Source organism: Prinia subflava, chromosome 16 (genome assembly GCF_021018805.1).
Source record: "Prinia subflava isolate CZ2003 ecotype Zambia chromosome 16, Cam_Psub_1.2, whole genome shotgun sequence".
Lineage (NCBI taxonomy): Eukaryota > Metazoa > Chordata > Aves > Passeriformes > Cisticolidae > Prinia > Prinia subflava.
Window position 1 is genome coordinate 8,268,329 of NC_086262.1, and position 20,709 is coordinate 8,289,037.

General features: G+C 46.7%; 1 protein-coding gene across 1 annotated transcript in view; it reads right to left on the reverse strand.

Annotated features, from left to right (window-relative positions):
- FSTL4 (follistatin like 4) overlaps window positions 1–20,709 on the reverse strand; it is a 217,739-nt gene that overhangs the window by 142,535 nt on the left and 54,495 nt on the right. The window contains exon 4 of the mRNA XM_063413684.1: window positions 369–617. Coding sequence (XP_063269754.1) covers window positions 369–617 — 249 coding nt within the window. The remainder of the gene's footprint in view (window positions 1–368; window positions 618–20,709) is intronic.

Sequence of the window (20,709 nt, forward strand, 5' to 3'; positions counted from 1 at the left end):
ACTTTTGTTTATACCATCTACTTTTTCTTAACATCTTTGTCTTGTTCAAAGCCTTTTCAAATGAATTGGATTGTAAAAAGTTATTACACTGGCAGCTGAAAGTACTGAGCAGCACAACTACAGCGCACACAATGCATACAGTGATGTTAATTATTTACCAGTTCCCAGTATGATTACATTTTGCATGGTGATGGCACTCAGGGGCTTAATAGCTGCATAAAACATTGTGTATGTTCTCTTCTGTCCCAGAATAAATCATCCCTGAAAAATTAAGCTCTTAGAAATAAAACATACCATTCAGCCATTTACCAGGATTATGACAATTGATGAAAGCTCTACAGAAGTATTTATTTTCAACAGTGCCCTACCTTTGAAGAAACAGTCCTTGCTGTGGATAATGTAGATTTTCTTCCTCTGCAGACACGAGGCTCGATGCAGCTGGCAGTGATTTTCGTAGAACCTGCCATCGGATCCGCAGACAGGCATGTAGCTGGAGCTGCAGTCCTGCACACACCTGCACTCGGGCTGCCTGGTGTCCCTGTTGAGCACACACTTGCTGCCCCGGCCGCAGAACTTCTTCTCGCAGGACGCGTGCAGCCTGTCCTGCCCGTAGAGCACTGGGGAGAGGGAAAACCCACCGTGAGCCACGCCTGCCTCAGCACAGCACACCTGGCTGCTGCAGCAGCACGGCCCTGACAGGAGCAGCAGAGGGTTTGGAGGCAAAAAATGCTCCCCTTTGTACGGCAGCAGCTTGAAGAGAATGCTCAGATCTGCACTGCCAGGCCTCCAGCTCTCCCTTTTCACAACACTGAGCCTGTGCTCAAAGCGCTCTATGGGAAAGTGATGGACACATGACCTCTTGTTCTTTTAGCTCTTCATGAAACTAGAGCCTAGAATAAAACCCAGAGAGCATTTCAGAGCCCAAACTTTGACAATGACTTACATTCAGAAAGTAATTCTGAAACCCTACACTATTCCAGCCACAAAACTCAGCAAAAGTGCCCTAAATGTCAGCACTCAGCCCCTGTCCACATTTAGAGTCCAACTCTCACCCTGGGAGCCAGAAGTTCCCACCCAGAAGCAGAACATCCTCCAGGCTAAAATTCACACAGGTTTCAAGGAAAGCTCAGATAAACAACTGCTGAGAGTTTTTGAAAAAACAACCCCCAAGAAAGACTGAATATCACTGAAGGGAATAATATGGGAAAACGCTAGACATTGTAAAAGCAACCATCAGTATCTATTCTTACACTCTGAGTAATGACATATAGTGAAAAAGAACTATTACTTTTAAGAATTCACTGGATATGATATTCTGAATATTACCGTGCTGTTTGATACTATTAAAAGGGTAAGGAAGCTGCCCTTGTGCCTTAACATTTTCTGCTTATGAAGTTTCCTCACTTAAAGACTTACAGAAAACATTACTATAACTCACACAGGACAGGGCACTTCCAAACAAGCCACTACTCAGTGCAATAATTAGCATTACATTCAATGAAGAGAGTTTCAGGAAATTAGATTATACTATGCTAATTGGAGTTCACCAAGTTGAGCATTACAAAGGGGAATTGCAAAAGGCATAATTATACCAGGAATAACCCTTTCCTCATGCAAAAAACCACTGCCAGCCTTGCACAGCCTTCTAACAGCCACAGACTCTGGCTGCCCCTGAGCCAGGGACTCAGTCTGGACCAACAAGATGGTTTGGAAGCAAATCCCTTTTCTTTACATTTACCACATGCAAGTTTGGCTCTTGGGAAGGTTTTGGTGTGTGCCAGCTCTCAGAGGCTGTTCAAGTGCAAGCACTACTCCAGATGTGCTGCAGCACCCAGTGGAACACATCCTACAGCAACAGGAGTGCCACAACATCTTCTGAGGTGCACCCAGGGCTTTTCCCTTCAAAGATTTTTCCAGCAGCCAAACAGTTCAGTGTAGGAGCACAGACCAGATCTCATCCATAGCCCCCTATCACATGTAAAACAGATGTGAGAAGCATCAGGACCAGCTACTTCCATCCCATTCTATCATGTTGAATTCCCTGCTAACATCAACACAGCCCCTGCCTGCCCAGCATTTCATGCCAGTACAAAATGTCCCAGTGTTGAAGCTCCATTTCATCTGCTTGTGGTCAAGGAGTTAAAAGCATGTGCACAGAGACAAGCAAGAGTTTCTAAAAAAACCCCATTTTTCCTGGCCCCATTAAGCCTTTGTTTTTATCACTGTAAATCTGAAAGGGAAAAAAGTCTGTTATTGGAGGATTAACTATTTGACTCAATAACTCATTAAAATTCCTCCAACTTGGCAAGCTAAGAAATATTGACTTTTCCTGACTTGTAATAAACTAGAAGGTCAAAGCATCTCTGAGCAGTGCAAAAAAGCACAGTCAATGGAAGGAATATCTGACTATTCTTTACTTACTTTACTAATTGTTCCAGAATTTTTGCAAATTATCCTCAGAAATGCAAATTTTGTGACCTCAGGGAGACCTCACTGTAAAGGTCATATTATTTATCAGTGCCTGCTGTAAATCAGAGCAGCCTAAAGGATGAGGACTTGAGGAAGCTCTGGTCCAGCATGCTCTTCCTCCTCCTCTCAGTGGCAGGACTTGCACTGCTACAGGCACTTGCCTTTTCCATCACAGTGTGCCCCAAAAAACGTGTTTTGGAGACTGCTGTTGATATTAAAGTTATTTAAAAATCAAGATTCAGGAGCTATTATTGTCTATATAAATGTAATTCAGGTACAACTACAGCAAAGACCTTTGCGGGCTGCCTTGATCACTAAAAATTGATCGCTCAGAGCTTGCACCAGCCAAGGACTGTGTTATGCATCCTGCTGAAGGTTATTGCTGCCTCCTCATTCAAGGTACTGCTCTGATTTAAGGCACCAGGTCACATCTGAGGAGGTGACAGCTGCACCCTGCCCTGACAGCAACAAAAACCCTTTTAAGAGCCTCAAGTATTTTTGGTATTTAATTTGTAATATAAAATTTGCATAACTGAAGAAAAACATTTTTATTCAAATGGGATTTTTAAGTTTTTTAATGTTACAGCAAAGATTTGTTAAAGAACCAGCTTGCAAAAAAAAAATAAAATACTTAATCTTTCCTCCATCTATCTCAGTTACTATGGAAAAAACCCAGAAACCCTGGCTATCTTTATGCCTTATTCATTTTGTTCAGAGTTTAATTTACTCTGTGTTCCCAGATGGACAACTCCTGGTTAAACAGCTTAAGGGAATAATAAAGGTACCCCACAAACTGCCAGAAAGGAAATATTCAAGTATTCAGGAATCCTGATGTGCTTCTCCTAGTCCAAGTCCTCTGAAATCTGTGTGTCTGCAAGCAGAGTGCTAACATCAGTTATCTCTGCCAGAACCTGGTAATGTTGACAGCAGCTCTTTAATTCAATTATTATTTGCATAATCCTTTGAAGAACTAAAGCTCCTCACAAGCTCACTCAGCTGTACCAACAGACCCCGTGCCCAGCAAGGACAGCTGCAGGGTGTGAAACACAGCAGAGCAGTGTACGTGGAGAGGAAAGGAAGTGTTTCACTGTACAAGCACTGTTTTTATCCAAGTAACTAATTCATCTGGAGCAGCTCCATGAGCCATGGAAAGGGACTTTCCCTGATTGCATCAAGCTGGGTCCCACAGGCTGGAGACTGGGGTGCAGCTCACTCCTTCCACTGCTTTTTTGGGAATGGTTAAAAGTGACTGAATTCCTCACCTTTACAAGGATTATTAGAAACAGAAATGGGAAAGGTGGTCAAGTGAAATTACCAACGAGCTGCACAAAGTATTTATGAGCCCCACTGTACTGCATGGAAAAGGCATAATTTATTCAATTTATTAGTTGCAAAGAGAGTAATTTACATAGGCTAAAAGTTTATCAGCTTGCAAAACAAGCCACTCTTCAACACTAATTAACTGTACTCAACATGGCTAGAGTCTGAGGTGTTACATTGTATTAAGGCCAGATGATGGACAGAGGAAGCCCAGTCTCATACACCCATGAACACACTTGACTTCTCAAATTAGTTTCTGGTTGTCCCTGAGAAATTCAGAATTCCAGTGGAAAACTGACAAGAGCTTGGTGCAGGCAGAAAATAACTGAATTCAGGAATTTTGTAAGGCTGGTTAACAGTCTGCCTGCATCTCAAAGACTTTAATGAGGAAATTAGGACATTCCTGCCACGTTGGAGAATGCACATCCCCTAACTGCACATTAATTCTTAAGGATAGGGACCTCATCTACCTTTTGCACACCACTAGATGTGTTACAGATCAGACTAAGGCATGCATGCTTTTGTCTTCACTCCCAAATACAATCCTATTTCTTCCTCAAAACTCCCAAAGGAAGCTTGGGTTCAAGACAAGCACTGGTTTCAGTTAGGACCAACCAGACAAACACATTGGAGAAAGCAAACCCAAAAACCAAACAGGATCTATCATATCACTGCTCATAAAAAGTGGCTTACATACAGCAGAAATGTAAATTATTACATTTATAGGTAGAAAGCGAGTTTGCCCTCAAGTAACAGCTCCAGCAGGTAGTTGGGTATCCAGGTTTATTGCTGAAGGAAGAAGTTTAGACATTGTATCAGAGCTAGGGCTAAAACTAGAAACTTTAATTATATATGACTGCTGGAAGCTTCTACACCAAGTCATTCCAAGGCAGTGCTGCACCTTGCAAATGTTTATAAAATAAAAATAAAATCAAACCCTTTATGATGGTGATACACACAGATGTACAGTTCAAGTGTGTATTTATATACATCCATTCACACACAGATTATACACAACCACACACCTCCCATGCACTTCCCTTGCCACAGCTCATTTTTGCTGATGACACAAAATCAGATGCTGCAGCACAGCTTCCTAAACCTTCCTTACCCAGCACATCTTAAATGGACTCCTGAGTAACTCGTGGTTGGAAGCAACCAAAGTTGAGCTACATACTGAGCCTGGGTTATGATCAGCAAGCTGACTGTGTGCTGCATATGTCATTACTGCCACAGTACAGTAAGAAAGGAAACAAAGCAGGAATTTCATAATAGTCTGCTCTAAGAGTTTCTGGGTTTTTCATTTGTACCTAATATGAGAGTGGAGAGGCAGAGAAGCTGTGGTAAATCACCCAGGCAAGGCATCAGCAATTTCATTGTCTCTGTTACTAGCCTCCTGTTGCTATAATTTATTTATTTTTATACAGCAAAAATGGTGACTTGTCCTGGAGAATAACACAGAGAATAAGACGTGTATTAAGCATATGATCTGCTGTAGGTATAAACTATTTTCTTTCAAGATCCATGAGACGACTCTGTGTGTTTGTGCACACCTTGGAACAGGGTGGAGAGGGACACATCAGAGGAGGACAGAAAATCAATCATTTTCACCAGTTTAGATGCTCTGCATGAAATAAAAGGCAGGGTAATATGGACAGCCTCCTCAGAACAAAATACAGCAAGACTTCCCAGATAGCCATGTTATTTCAGGAGGATTCACAGAGTTTAAGAAACAAAACTGACCCCAAAAGAAAAGGAAAATAGACTCATGAAAGGAGGGTTGTGACAAAAATAGTTGCACCAAGGACACCAGAATGAAGGGAACTGCTGAATCTGTGGCTGCAGTTTAATACCAAATGAAAACAAATTGTAATTGCTCAACAGAAGCTCAATAACAGCAGTTACCCTGCAAACAACACCAAGGAAGCTCTCAATAATATAGAAAAAATTTCTGTATCAATTTTTACATCTGAAAATGGGAATGATGTTACTGTCTGTCAGAACTCTGAAAACCACTGGAGGTCATACCATGAAAGGCATTTGAAAATCAGAAGTAACTATGTTATTCTTAGTGTGATTAGCCTAATTTTGCCCCATTTCAAATCCATCTAACCACTATGAGATCAAAAGCTTAATCAAATATTATTTTTGAATGGTATTGTGGTCTGTAAGGGTACTAACAGGAAAAAAGAGAAAAAAGACACAGAGATGAAAAGATCCAAACTATGTAAAGTATATACAGAGGTTACTGAGGAAGAAACACCAACACAGGTATGAGACCATATATGACCATATATATTTATATCCTTGCCATGAAACTTTACTATGCACAATTTTCCTGATGGTTCTCTTCTGAAAGGAGCTGATAAAGAGGCAATTAATAAAATTGCTCTTTATTAAAAGTTTATCTGAATTTAACTTTGATAGGTACTGCACACCAAAGGCAGTTTTATTACATTACTCCTGTGCAGCAGGTATAGACACAAAGGTAAATCTGTGCAGTTCCCAATGGCATCATGCCTTTCCCTGCATTTGTGAGCTGCTTAGCAGGTCCCCACAACCAGCTGGACAAGAGACAGCACAAAGTTAACAGAAGATTAATATATTTCCTGCATTGATCAGAAAGATTAAATATTTAGGGCCAGGCTGGACACTGTTTGGAGCAGCCTGATCTAGTGGAAGGTATAGCTGGCCATGGCACAGGAGTTGGAAAAAGATGAACTTTTAAGTCTCTTCCAACCCAGACCATTTCATGATTCTGTGATTTAATTCAATGTTTCCTTGGGCACCCTTATTTCCAGTGCTGTGAGAAACCCAGTGAAGCACAGTAGCAACATGCATATGCACACGCATGCGTGCACAAACATGTTTTTTACTTGATTGTGATTTTAATTTTCTTAGTATTATCTTGTAGTTTTACCAGAAGTTCAAAACCAAAAGACATCCTGTTCCCATCTGAGGAGCATTTGTGGTGGTGTGGATGGTTGGACTTTCCTCATTTCAGTATGTTAAACCTCAGTTGGACTCCACAAAGAAAGTTGGGACAGTGTAAGCAGGAACAAGCAGGTGCTGTGAAGGACTGTGACAAGGAAAAGAAGGACAGACGAGGGAGAGGATTTAAAGAGAGAGACTTAAGGAAGAAGGAGAGGGTGCTGAAAGAAGGATATAGGAAAGAGGGTTTTGAGGCAGAGAGAAGTTGAAAGATACATGGGTGGTTTACCAAGTAGGAAGGATTTAGATATGTGGAAAAGATGAAAGGCTGGTGGGTCCTATATTGTATGTTCTGCACAATGTTGTATGTTCTGTACACCCCCCCTTAATTGAAATTCATAAGTTCCCCTTGGTCACATGTTACCTTTTCCCCTCTTCCCGCCACTGTGTTATCCCTCCCCTATCCCCTAACTGGTTCAAGGCTTGCAACCCTTCCCCTTATCTCCCAAGTGTCAAGGTTCCATTGGTTGCCGCAAAGAGGGACTCCCATTTCTCCTCCCCTACCCCGAAAGCATATAAGCTGGTGCATTTCTTTGTTCGGGATCCAGTTCCAGTTCAGCCTGGTTCCACTTCGGTCTGGACAGTGCTATGTTGGATTAAAGTTGTGGTTCCTCTGTCTGGCTGGCTGGATCCTCCTTTCTCGCTCTTAGCGCGTCGCTTCAGTTATCCTACTGCCGTTCCGGCCTCTCCCAGGGACAAGAACCCACAGGGCTGACCCCTTCGTTCCGCTGAGGGGCGGCTCGGATTCCGCTTGCTCCGGTGCCTGGGCTGGCTCGGGGTGAAGCCAAGGGGCTTAGTAGCGGCACCGCGACAGGTGGCTGGCGACCCAGATGGGACCCTGAGGAGAAGCCTTGAGTTTCCGTGGAGGCTCTTGTCTTCCCTCTTTGTGGTCCCCGTGAGGATTGGCGGTGCTTGCACCAGGCGCGAGCACCGAAGAGTTTCAGATCCAGGGCGGTCCCACCGCTGCGAGTCGAGCAGCCTCTTCGGAGGAGCGCTCCTCGCAGATCCAGGAGGCAGCTTCGTCGGCAGCACTCCCGGCGAAGTCTTCTGTGCGCTGAGGGTTCCCCAAGACCGCAGGTAAGTACCCTCCGTCGGGGGCACGCGATCAGGACCCCCTCTCCAAGCCACGGGGGAGGGCTCCGAGGAGAAGTCTGCGCAGGACCGGGGGGTTAACGCTTTCGTTTTCGCTCCCGGTTTGGTCGTGCCCAGGCGGTTTTTAGTTCTTTTCGTTCGGGTTTGTTTCGTTCGAGTGCTCCTGCCAGCTCTCGAGGGAGGCTCGGAGCTGGGGGAGAGTCGGGTTTTTGGGGACGTTGCGTGTGCCGCGCGCCGGGAGGATCGGTGGCTTTAGCGAGTGCAGGGTTGCCCGGTTTTTAAGTTGCGGCAGTTACGGTTTTCTGTTTGAGATTTAGTTAGTCCGGTCTTGGGTGAGGGTGGTTTTTCAACACCGGCGAGATGGGTGCCTCGCTTTCGACCACCCAGAAAGGAGTTTATTATGTTCTTGTTAGGGTTTTGGAGGAGAACAAGGTTCAGTTCTCCCGCGGTTCGTTAAAACGGCTGGTGCGGTGGCTTTCCGTGCAGTTCAGTAACACGTCTGAGGAGCTTGTAAGGAACCCCCGTTACTGGGAGGCGATCGAAAAAAAGGCGGCCAATTCGGATAAATGTCCCCAAGATTTTATGTTTTTGATTGTCAAATTTAAAACGATCGCTAACAGCTCTCCCCTGCATGAAAAGCCAACGCGACCGCCCGCCCCAGTTTCCCGTTCCCCTTCTCCCAATCCCCGTGTTCCTCGGAAGGGAATTCTGAGGAGAGCCGCAGACCCTAGGTCTGCCAGCCCAGGCTCTCGCCAGAACTCCCGGTCCCCCAGCCTCAGCAGTCTTGTCCGGACTGCTGAGGAATCCTCGGGTCGCCCTGGACAAGCGACCCGGGGACGCAGCCCTTCCCCTGTCTCCCCACGTTATAGACCGAAAGTTAGATTTAATCTTGCTGCGTCACAGGAGCCACAAGATGGCGCCTGCGACACACAAGATGGCGCCCGTTCGCGCCGTTCTCCTACCCCTCCCCCGCGTCCCCCTCCCCCGAAATCCAATCCCTTCCTTGACCCAACCCCTTCATACCCGCCCAACCCCTTTTATCTGCCCAACCCATTTTACCCCTTGGTCCCTCCCACACCCGCCCCCTCTGTTCCCTCCCTTGCTCCACCCATGGCTCCTCCCACATACCCGATGTCTCCTCCCTTTGTGGCCGCCCAAACCCCGCCTTCGGTCCCTCCCTTTTCCCACGCTGACACTCCTCCCACTCCTGCCCCCTGGCCCGCCCTAGGGGCGGAGCCAGGCACTTCTCCCCACCCCGGAAGGAGGCCATCTTGGAATGGTAGTTCCCACGCTGCCTCTTCCGGTTCCCACGGTAGGGAACCGGAAGACAACAGCGATGGAAACCAGGAAGTGCATCTCTCAGCTGCGCCTGTCACCTACCGAAGGGCTCGCGGGGGTGGCGACCCTAAACCGAATTGGCAGCCATTTTCACAAACTATAATTCGAGATTTATGTAAGGCACACAAAGAATTTGGGAGAGAGAGCCCGTACTTCCGCGGCCTCCTTCAGGCAGACCTAGCAGCTGCGACAACCCTTCCTGCAGACTTAAAGCAATTATTTTCTTGCCTGATGACACCGGCTGAATTTGAATTATGGCTTGCTGCATTTAGGCAAGCCCTGCGGGAAGAGCTGCCGCACCTGCCACTCCCAGCAATTGATGAGGGAGGTAATCCCCTTACTGTTGAATTGCTGGGAGGAGAAAGTTCCTTCGAGTCCCCTCAAGTTCAGGCACTGCTCATTCCACCAGCAGTTTTGCCTAGGGTGCGAGACCTGGCCTGCAAAGCCTTTTTCACGATGCAGCCTCGTGCACCCCTGCCGCCGTTCACCCAGATTAGGCAAGGGGACACAGAATCATTTGTAGATTTCGTGGACAAGATGACTAGAGCTTTAGAAATACAAGTAACAGACGGGCTCGCCCGTAAGAGAATTTTGGAGGAGATTGTTTTTGCTAATGCTAATAATGTGTGCAAACAAGCGATTTTAAGTCTCCCTCCAGAACCCCCACGGACTCTACAGGTGATGCTGCAAGTTTGCCAGCAAAAGGTCCCTTTCCTGCTTCAACATATGACCACCGCAAGCAAGCAGGGAACTCGGCAGGTGCATGCTGCGGAAGATGCGACTCTTCGTCGCCCACAGGCTCGCAAGCTGGCAGCGTCGAACCCAGCCAGAGCACGGGTCGAGTGCTACCTCTGCCATGAAAAAGGGCATTTTGTGAGCCAATGCCCGCATAACTTGCTGGCAAAGCCTCGGCCGCAGCAGGAGGACTCCGAACACAATTCAAAAAACTAGGGGGGGAGTGCGGGCCCACCCGGCATGATGACCCCAACAGGGTGGGCAGTGCAGAAGAGAAGGCAGTCAACGCCTTTGGGGGTCACTGGACCAAGACAACTATCTCGGACTGGCATTTCCTTTACCCTTCCCAGGAGGGAACTTTCCCGGACTTGACGTTAACACCATTTTGTAAACCTTACAGGTTGAGGCTCACTCACAGTGCGCACCTCAGAGATACCAGCTGGTACCCAGTTCGCGTGGATTGCGAAGACCTTCTGGACTGGCCGTTTCAAAGGAAAGGTAAGTTCATTGTTGTTGGGGACTGTAAATACACTCCGCAAGACATTGAGGTATACCCGGGGACCTATAAGGGTGACCCCAGGTTCCTCAATGTCTGGCTGCGTTCCACTCATCCCCCAGCTTTCCACCCAAAGGGACAAATAGTGGCCCAGGCAATTCCACACACCAGGCCAGATCAGTATCAGGTTTACCCTGAGGAAAGGCCACTTTCAGTCAACGCAGTGCATCGGATCACAGAAGAAAAACCTATAATACAATGTACGATGTCCATTGGGGATGAGTCCGTTAATAAAGGTCTTCTTTTTGACACAGGAGCGGATGTCACGGTCATTCCCACCCGGGAGTGGCCGTCACATTGGGCCTTGGAGGACGCGCCGGCGAATATCTCCGGAGTAGGGGGTTTTCAATCGGCTAAGAGATCAGCGCGCATGGTGAAATTCACGGGGCCGAAAGGGCAATTGGCATATACGCGCCCTTTCGTTTGCAAATATGAACGGCCCCTGCTTGGTAGGGAGCTCATGTCCCAATGGGGGGTCACAATTAGTATCCCAGACCCCCCTCAGGTTTTTTGCCTAGCGGTCACTGAGGAGCGCCCAATCCTCAAACTGAATTGGAAAACGGATAATCCAGTGTGGGTTGACCAGTGGCCGCTATCCAAGGAGAAATTAAAGGCGCTCGAGGAGCTCGTGGAGGAGCAGTTACAGAAGGGTAATATCGTGGAAACGAATTCCCCCTGGAACTCGCCCGTCTTCGTCATTCGAAAGAGTGACGGAAGGCGCTGGCGCCTCCTTCACGACCTTCGACAAATTAATAACGTTATAGAGGACATGGGATCCCTCCAACCAGGAATGCCATCCCCTGCCATGCTGCCCCGAAATTGGAATCTGGCAGTTATTGATCTGAAGGATTGCTTCTTCCAAATTCCCCTACATCCGGATGACGCACCGCGTTTTGCCTTCTCGGTGCCTACCATCAACCGAGCGGCCCCAAGGAAGAGGTATCACTGGAGGGCTCTTCCCCAAGGTATGAAGAACTCCCCGGTGATGTGCCAGCTGTACGTCTCTTCCTTGCTGCGTCCTGTGCGCGCAGCCGCGGAGGAGGTTATCATCCACCATTACATGGATGATATCCTCATTTGCGCCCCAACAACAAGCGAACTGGATAGAGTCCTCACACGCGTAACAGATTTGTTAGTTGCTGCAGGGTTTGAGCTGCAAGCAGAGAAGATTCAGCGGATGCCACCCTGGAAATACCTGGGGCTGGAAATCGGACGGCGGACCATTGTTCCCCAAAAATTGGCTATCCGGACATCAGTCCGGACCCTTGCGGATGTCCATCGACTCTGCGGAGAGTTGAATTGGGTGAGGCCCTGGCTGGGTCTCTCCACGGAGGATCTAGCACCCCTCTTCGATTTATTGAAGGGGGGAGATGAGCTTAGCTCTCCCAGGGCGCTCACCGCGGAGGCAAGGAAAGCACTGGAGAAGGTACAACAGGCGTTGTCATCACGCCAGGCGCACAGATGTGACCCCGGCTTACCCTTTCGGTTCGTGGTGCTGGGTAAGCTCCCGCATCTTTTTGGGGTCATTTTTCAGTGGGATTCGAACACCACACAGCATGACACCAAGGGCCACGGGGGGAGAGATCCACTGCTGATCATAGAGTGGGTCTTTCTTAGCCACCACCGGCCCAAGAGACTTACGAGGCCACAAGAAATCATGGCTGAGCTGATCCGCAAGGCACGTACGCGCCTTTGCGAGTTGGCCGGTTGTGACTTTGAGTGCATCCATCTCCCCATCAAATTATCCTCGGGCCAGATCACCAAACCCATGTTGGAAACTCTGCTTCAAAATAATGAAGCTCTACAATTCGCTCTGGACTCTTTTACGGGCCAAATTTCAATTCATCGGCCGGCCCACAAATTGTTCAATCTGGATGGAAATTTTGAATTGGCATTGAGGAGTGTCCGAAGTGTAAAACCACTCCAGGCCTTGACCGTTTTTACAGACGCGTCCGGGGCTTCTCACAGGTCAGTGATGACCTGGGAGGATCCCGAAACTCAGCAGTGGGACAGTGATGTTGAAATCGTTGAGGGTTCGCCTCAAGTCGCTGAGTTGGCCGCAGTCGTCAGGGCATTAGAGAGATTTCCCGGACCGCTAAACATAGTTACCGACTCTGCCTATGTTACAGGGGTAGTGTCCAGAGCTGATCAGGCAGTATTACAGCAGGTTTCCAACGACGCGCTTTATGCGCAGCTCTCGAAGCTTATAAAGCTTGTGTCCCACCGAGAGCACCCCTTCTACGTGATGCACACAAGGTCGCACACCGATCTGCCAGGGTTTGTTGCAGAGGGCAACAGGAGAGCAGATGCTCTCGCTGCTCCTGTGACAAAGACCCCACTGCCTGACATATTTCAACAGGCACAGCTCAGCCATGCTTTGTTCCATCAGAATGCACCAGCCCTGGTCCGCCGATTTCGTATCACCCGGCAACAGGCCAGGGCGATTGTGGCTTCGTGCCCATCGTGTCAATCCCACTCCGTGCCGACCATGCACGCCGGAGTCAATCCCAGAGGGCTGGGAAGTTGTGAAATCTGGCAGACCGACGTCACCCATGTGGCGGCGTTCGGGAGGCTCCGGTACGTGCATGTGTCCGTTGATACCTTCTCGGGTGTAGTCTATGCCTCCGCACACGCAGGGGAGAAGGCCTCCCACGTCATCCAACACCTCATTCAGGCCTTCTCTTTCATGGGCATCCCCAAGGAAATTAAAACAGATAATGGCCCTGCGTATACTTCCAGGGAGCTTGCAGATTTCCTGCAGCAATGGGGAGTTGAGCATAAAACGGGCATCCCTCACTCCCCCACGGGTCAGGCCATTGTTGAAAGGACCCATCAGAACGTCAAACGGGTCCTTCAACAGCAAAGACCAGTCCTGAAGGTTGAAACTCCATCAATCAGATTGGCAAGGGCACTTTATGTGTTAAATTTCCTAAATTGTTCTTATGAAAAACCAGATCCGCCCGTTGTGCGGCATTTCAATAGCAACCGCGACTGGGACCTGAGTGAGCAGCATCCGCCGGTGACAGTAAGGTTTCCCGAAACAGGGAAAGTGGAGGGTCCACTGACGCTTTTGACGTGGGGGCGCGGGTACGCCTGCGTCTCCACTGATGCCGGGCCGAAGTGGATACCCTCCAGATGGGTAAAGCCTTATATCGAAAGAAAAACAAAAGTCCGAGAAAACGAAAAGCCTCAAGTCGCCTCCGCGGCTCTCCGCCGCAGAAGGCGTGAGTCCAGTGACTCAGAGGAAGAGGAGGAGCAGTCAGAAGGCTGGGAGGACCCCTTTTTCTGTGATTTCCCACTTTGTAACGATTTGTTTTTCTGAGTTTCTGTTTAGATCCGTCCAACCATGAGCGCCAAGACTGTCATCAGTTCAGCCGTCCTCTTCGCCAGTCTCCTGACCATCGCCCAGGCGTGGCTCGTCCCCCAGCCGCAACAGAACGTCTGGGCTGTCTTGGCCAAATCACTGGGCCAAGACCACATATGTCTCAACCAAGCGAGTGCCGCGAATCCCATGGCATCCTGCCTCGTGGGGATCCCATTTAAAGATCGTGAGATGCCCAAGATGCTTCTAGGTTATGCTCAAAAACTTAGACAAGAAGCTGCTAAAATGGAGCATAACCTAAAGCATGCCCATTACATCGTCGCGTGGTACAATTATATTAAAAGTCTTCCAAAGTTAGAAAACGAGCCTCAGGAGCTGGAGCTCTTAGGTTCCGCCAGAGCCGAATCTTGTTTTCATATCCGCAACGACCACGTCCAGCGTCACCACCGTCATTTTGTCTCCTCCAAAGCCCATTTTAATACTCATTGGTGCAACGCTGTGTCCTTTAGTTATCCTCCAATCCCTCCCCAAAAATCAGCCCAGGTCTTTGCCCATCCCCGCCAGCTTCCCAAGGGAACATTCTTGATTTGCGGAGACCACGCATGGGCAGGTATCCCCTCTCACCTCTCCGGAGGCCCGTGCACCTTTGGGACCCTCGGATTGTTTTCACCCAACAAATCACAAATTTTGGATTGGGTTACACAAAATTCTACAAAGGGTGCACATCTATTGGCACACTCTAGAAAGAAGAGAGAAGACTACTCTCTCAAAAAATTGGCAGACGATTGCGATGAGGAAATTATCCATTGGAGCAGATCTAAAGGCATCGCAATCACAGTATTTGCGCCGTGGGTCGCCATTGCTAAGACCCTCGGAGAATTAGGCCATTTGGAATGTTGGGTAGCTAAGCAATCCCGTTTGACTTCTAGGGCCCTATCAAACCTCCTGAAAGATGAGGAAATTACGAGGCAGGCAACCCTCCAGAATCGTGCAGCCATCGATTACCTCCTGCTCCTCCACGGTCACTCGTGTGAGGAGTTTGAGGGGCTCTGCTGCTTTAATTTGACATCTAGGGCCAAGGGGACTCGCGAGGCACTCAAACAAATGGAAAACATGATAGGAGACATCAAGCAAGAATACGGGGACTGGCTCAGTAATTTGTTCAAGGGATGGGGGATCTCGGGTTGGACGGGATCGATTCTTAGAACTGTTCTGTTAATTGTTTTTGTGCTTTTTGTTGCTATTGCCAGCCTTGGACTAATGAAAAAGATGTTGCAGAATTTGATTTCTTCCTCCACATCACCACTCAAAGCTGAAGTCCACCGAGTAGCCGTTGAAGTAGGCCCAGAAGTGTTCAAGGAGGAGGAGGAAAGCTTCGTTGATGAGGACGAGCAGGCTGAACAGCTTGAAATCATCGTGGAAGAAGTGCGCAGCTTTCCTCGAGAACAATGGCCTACTCAACAGCAGTGGTTTGCAGAATCATACCCACGTTCTGAACACCTGGTGGACCCCCCTCAATTCGGATATCTGAGATAGGACTCACAGGGTCAAAAATAAAAGAAAAGGGGGAGATGTGGTGGTGTGGATGGTTGGACTTTCCTCATTTCAGTATGTTAAACCTCAGTTGGACTCCACAAAGAAAGTTGGGACAGTGTAAGCAGGAACAAGCAGGTGCTGTGAAGGACTGTGACAAGGAAAAGAAGGACAGACGAGGGAGAGGATTTAAAGAGAGAGACTTAAGGAAGAAGGAGAGGGTGCTGAAAGAAGGATATAGGAAAGAGGGTTTTGAGGCAGAGAGAAGTTGAAAGATACATGGGTGGTTTACCAAGTAGGAAGGATTTAGATATGTGGAAAAGATGAAAGGCTGGTGGGTCCTATATTGTATGTTCTGCACAATGTTGTATGTTCTGTACACCCCCCCTTAATTGAAATTCATAAGTTCCCCTTGGTCACATGTTACCTTTTCCCCTCTTCCCGCCACTGTGTTATCCCTCCCCTATCCCCTAACTGGTTCAAGGCTTGCAACCCTTCCCCTTATCTCCCAAGTGTCAAGGTTCCATTGGTTGCCGCAAAGAGGGACTCCCATTTCTCCTCCCCTACCCCGAAAGCATATAAGCTGGTGCATTTCTTTGTTCGGGATCCAGTTCCAGTTCAGCCTGGTTCCACTTCGGTCTGGACAGTGCTATGTTGGATTAAAGTTGTGGTTCCTCTGTCTGGCTGGCTGGATCCTCCTTTCTCGCTCTTAGCGCGTCGCTTCAGTTATCCTACTGCCGTTCCGGCCTCTCCCAGGGACAAGAACCCACAGGGCTGACCCCTTCGTTCCGCTGAGGGGCGGCTCGGATTCCGCTTGCTCCGGTGCCTGGGCTGGCTCGGGGTGAAGCCAAGGGGCTTAGTAGCGGCACCGCGACAGCATTCTTCAGTCTCACAGAAATCTCTTCTTTTTTCTATTTTTTGACTCATTGCTTTGCAATAAGATCATTTATCAGAAAATAAATCAATTTGTTTACTGCATGCCCATTTTCCCCTTATATAAGCACAAATGTAATGCTATTTCAGATTGGATAGAATGACTTTTCTAGTTTCCCATTTATTTTTTCATTCAGACATCAGTTTATAAAGCTCATTGAGGCCAAAGAACAGAAGCAGAAACACATTTCATCATTGTGGTAACAAAAAAATAAAGGGAACATTATTCTGTTTATTTATTTTTAATTGGAAGAGGAATAGATAAGCTTTTATAATTAATACTGATTCAGTTTCCTTATTACATGACTCTCGAATTCAGCTCTGTGTAAATTTAAAAATCACCTGACTTGCAGCAAACTGTTCAAATGCTGCTGCAGGAGGTTTCATCATGACAGGTTAGAACCCTCCATTAGTGTCACCACAGTGTTGGCACTTCCAGAAGCATCTCCTTCTCTTTAAGAGGTGCACGCCACACACTTCAACCGAACAAACGAGTCATGTTCTTGATGAACATCTCTAAATCTTTGTTTAAACACAACCCAAAGATGTATAAGAGGCAGAAAGAACAGATTAGAAAACGATGGAGGTTGGCAGAGGGCAAAAGCTAAATATACAGTAATTAAATCACAGGATCACAGAATGGTTTGGGTTGGAACAGACCTTAAAGCTCATCTATTCTAACCTCCTGCCATGGCCAGGGACACCTTCCACGAGGCAAGATTGCTTCAAGCCAACCTGGCCTTGAACATTTCCAAGGGTGGGGCAGACACAGCTTTTCTGGGTAACCTATGGCAGGGCTCCAGCACACTCACAGCATTTTTTCCTAATATCTAATCTAATTCTACCCTCCTTCCTTGATCTCCTCACTGGAGATAAGGTAGACAATGCAAGCTGTGAAGGAGGAAAAAATCTTTAGGATGATAATGTCAAAGAACAACTCAGCTTGATCCATTGAGAAAATGAATCTATAGTCTTTTTGTGTCCCTTCCTTCTCCTGCCCCTTCGTCCCAAAGCAGATTAATTTACAAGGGTAAAAGCTTCCAGATGGAATCTATCAATAGCTGCATCTATGTACAATTTGCAACTCTTTTGTCATTTACTACTACACCTAAAGGAAGGCAGACAGCTCTGCCTGCCTTCAGTGAAAATTAGGGACTGGATTCATTTTGAGTCTATTTCTGAGAACTGCTGCTTTTCTGTAGAAGTTGACATTTGCTGGAAATAAAAGGGGAAAAAATATTAAAGCTATTAAGTTGTAATGGGATTTGTGTTAGTGCAGGCATTTTGTGTTTGTGTGGTTTTTTCTCCTGAGTAAAGCCAAACTTGTGCTTGACTCATGGACACTTTCCTTGATTGAGGAGAAGCCCCAGCAACAGGATTAGAGGATTAGTGTCCCTCCTGCATCACACCAAAATCAGCATAAACCTCCAGCCTGAAACTGTTGCACAGAAACTCAGGCTGCACAGTGTCTTTTCATTTTTTTTCCCCAAGACGTTTCATTTATGTTTTCCCACCTAGATGCCCTAGAGCCTCACAGATTATGAGTGCAGGAGTGTTACCACACAGCACAAGTATGAGTCAGGAGCCAAACAGGTCCATTATGGGGAGAATTACAAACACTGAAGAAAGATATAACATATCTGCACTGGGATACAGAAGAAAGGGTATCTTATAAAATAGTTTTCCTAGAATCACTGAATGGTTTGGGTTGAAAGGGACCTTAAAGATGATCTTGGTTTAATCCCACCACTGTGGGCAGGGACATCTTCCACCAGACCAGGTTGCTCCAAGCCCCATCCAGCCTGGCTTTGAACACTTCCAGGGATGTGCAAGGCAGACATGTGAGGCACACTGCAGGCAGCATGTGCAGGACTGCATCCCACCTTGGGACTGCCTTTAAAAATTAGTAAGAACAGGATGTCTCTTTAAAATGTTCTCTACATACATTATGTAGTGCTCATCTGTTAAGGGTCATAAAAACTCAAACATTTAAATGATAGCAAATCCAAACAAACCAAACATCTTCCAAAGGGACAGTCACAAAGACAAGTGTACATATTGTACTGAGACTGCACATAACCCTGAAATGAACCCAGTTCTGCTCAATGGTGGCATCTGCTCAGCAGCTCAAAGGTTGTACTGAGATCACTGCTCAAGCCAAGCAATGCAGCAAAAGCTGCACTCAGGTGTGTGTGCATGGCCAGGCAGAGCAACTTGCTTTTAACTGCAATGTTGCAATGTTACCAACCTATCTAAAAATTACAAACACCCCCCCGCTAAATTCCTGACTCCAGATGTGTCCCAGCAGCTCCCCTCTCTCTAGCACAAGAGACTGCAGTTCCCCAAGCTTTAATTCTGTGCTGGTCAGTGACAGTGAGCATGAAGGGCTCCAGGAGCTTGAAACCAGACTGAAACATCTCCACAGCCCAACACCAATCAATAACAATTTGCAGTCCTCCTTCTCATTCTCTGTTATTCTTAATGAACTCCTGTTCCAAGAGTAAGAAATAAGGAGAAACACTATTTTTAAAGCAACTGCATGTAGGTCTTTGGCACCTAGTGCTGATTTTGTAATTCTCCACTTGTTTAATTTTCTATTTGTTGTCTAAGCTAGGACAGCTGTATTTTGTGGACACACCATTTTTTTTAACTCCATCTGAAGCCAATACTAACACATGGAAACTGTAATCTCATCTAGGACAAAGCCCTTGAGTCTGTCAGCAAGTGCCCATCAGACCTAACAGCCATTGATAAAACCCAGACTTTTGAGGCTCTGTCCCCAGGTCAAACCTATTTCTCACCCCACGCTGAGGATTTCACTGTTGCATCAATAATGGAAATTACTCTGAATGTGAATAAAGATTTTTCTCCTCTGAATACGACATTTCAAGATCTGTTCTTACTCCTGACGTAACAAACCCCAGTACTTTTCCCTGTGCTCTTCTGCAAAGGAGGACAGCAGAATTAATGTCATTTCTTGTGCATTACAAACCTTTTACTCTTTCTGTATTTGCTCTGTGCTGAAGTGAGCATTTTAAAGTGCATTTACCTGATGGAAGAGTTATTGGCTACTGAAGCTACTGAAAGGATAACACAGTAAGATGAAAAAAATCTACTAAAAAGCTATTTTGAAAGTGAAAAGCCTTTAAACTTCATATAATGTTAAAACTGGCTCTGAAGGTACCAGTGCAGAAATGGAGTGTTAGCACCAAAATGCTAAGATTAGCTGCTTTTTCTTTTTATTCTTAGGAGTAGAATATATCACTGGTTTCTCAGGTTGGGACTTACAATCTAAAACGAAAAATTCAGAAGAGACAAAAAAATAGACAAAAATCCGTAACTAATTAAGGGTTCCTGCAATGGCTGTATTTTTGTTTCAGATGGTTTTGATTTAATCTGATTTTCTTAATTTGCAAGGCTGGGCATCTGGTTTGAGAAATTGCCCAGGAGGGAAGAGCCCCTTCCCCTCACCCTCACAATGAGCTTTTTCCCTTCCATGGCATCAGTGCTGGTCCACAGCCATGCAAAGAGTCTGTCCAGGATTTATCCTGCTGCCAAACAAAGACAGCAGCCTGCACTCAGGGTGTGGGAGCCCTCCTCAATCACCACACCAGGAAAGCGTGGGGAGATCTGAAAGGGTGGACATAAAATAGGAGTACATGTATTCACTCCCTTCCCTTTGAAAGTGCTCTGTACATGGAATAAGAACAAGAAACAATGGATAAAAACAACTGAACACTGTTTCCCTTCGAAGGCACCAAATACAAAGGCACCAAATGAAAACAAGAGGGTCACATTTAATAGCAGAAGAGGAAAAGCTTGAGATAAAAAGCTGGAATAAGCAGCAATCATCAGTCATCAACATCAGAGTATATTGGGCAAAGGCAGCATTATGAGGCTTTTTATTCTTTTAAGAAAGGGAACAGAACAAAAGGCACTTTGGTGCAGGGCATGTTGTGGGGCTGATCCACATGGATACTGCACAACTACACCAAGAGAGGAGTACAAGGTGAGCACAGACATCTGGGAGCTCAAAGCAGTGCTGACATCTGAACACAGGCGAGATAAATGCCATGAAAGCCTCAGAAAACCAGTGGCACCAGTTAAAGGCAGAGACATGAGATGCCCAGCATGAGCCAAGAACAGGTAGGCAGCCTATTTTGGATAGGAGACTGGAATTGGGCTTTTCTACCACCTTATATTTCAAGCTCATTCCTTGATGCCTTAGAAAAATGAAATCTCATTGTGAAAAGGGGGACAATTCAAGAAGCTCCCTGGTCTGTCACTCCAGTCTCTGTCATTGCTACTTTTCCATTTGGATCAGCACACAGAGCTCTTGGGCAGCTTGGAGGGAACAAGAGAATGAAGGAACAGATCAAAAGAAAGGAAGGAGACAGCGTTTCCATCAGTCTTTTTGGAT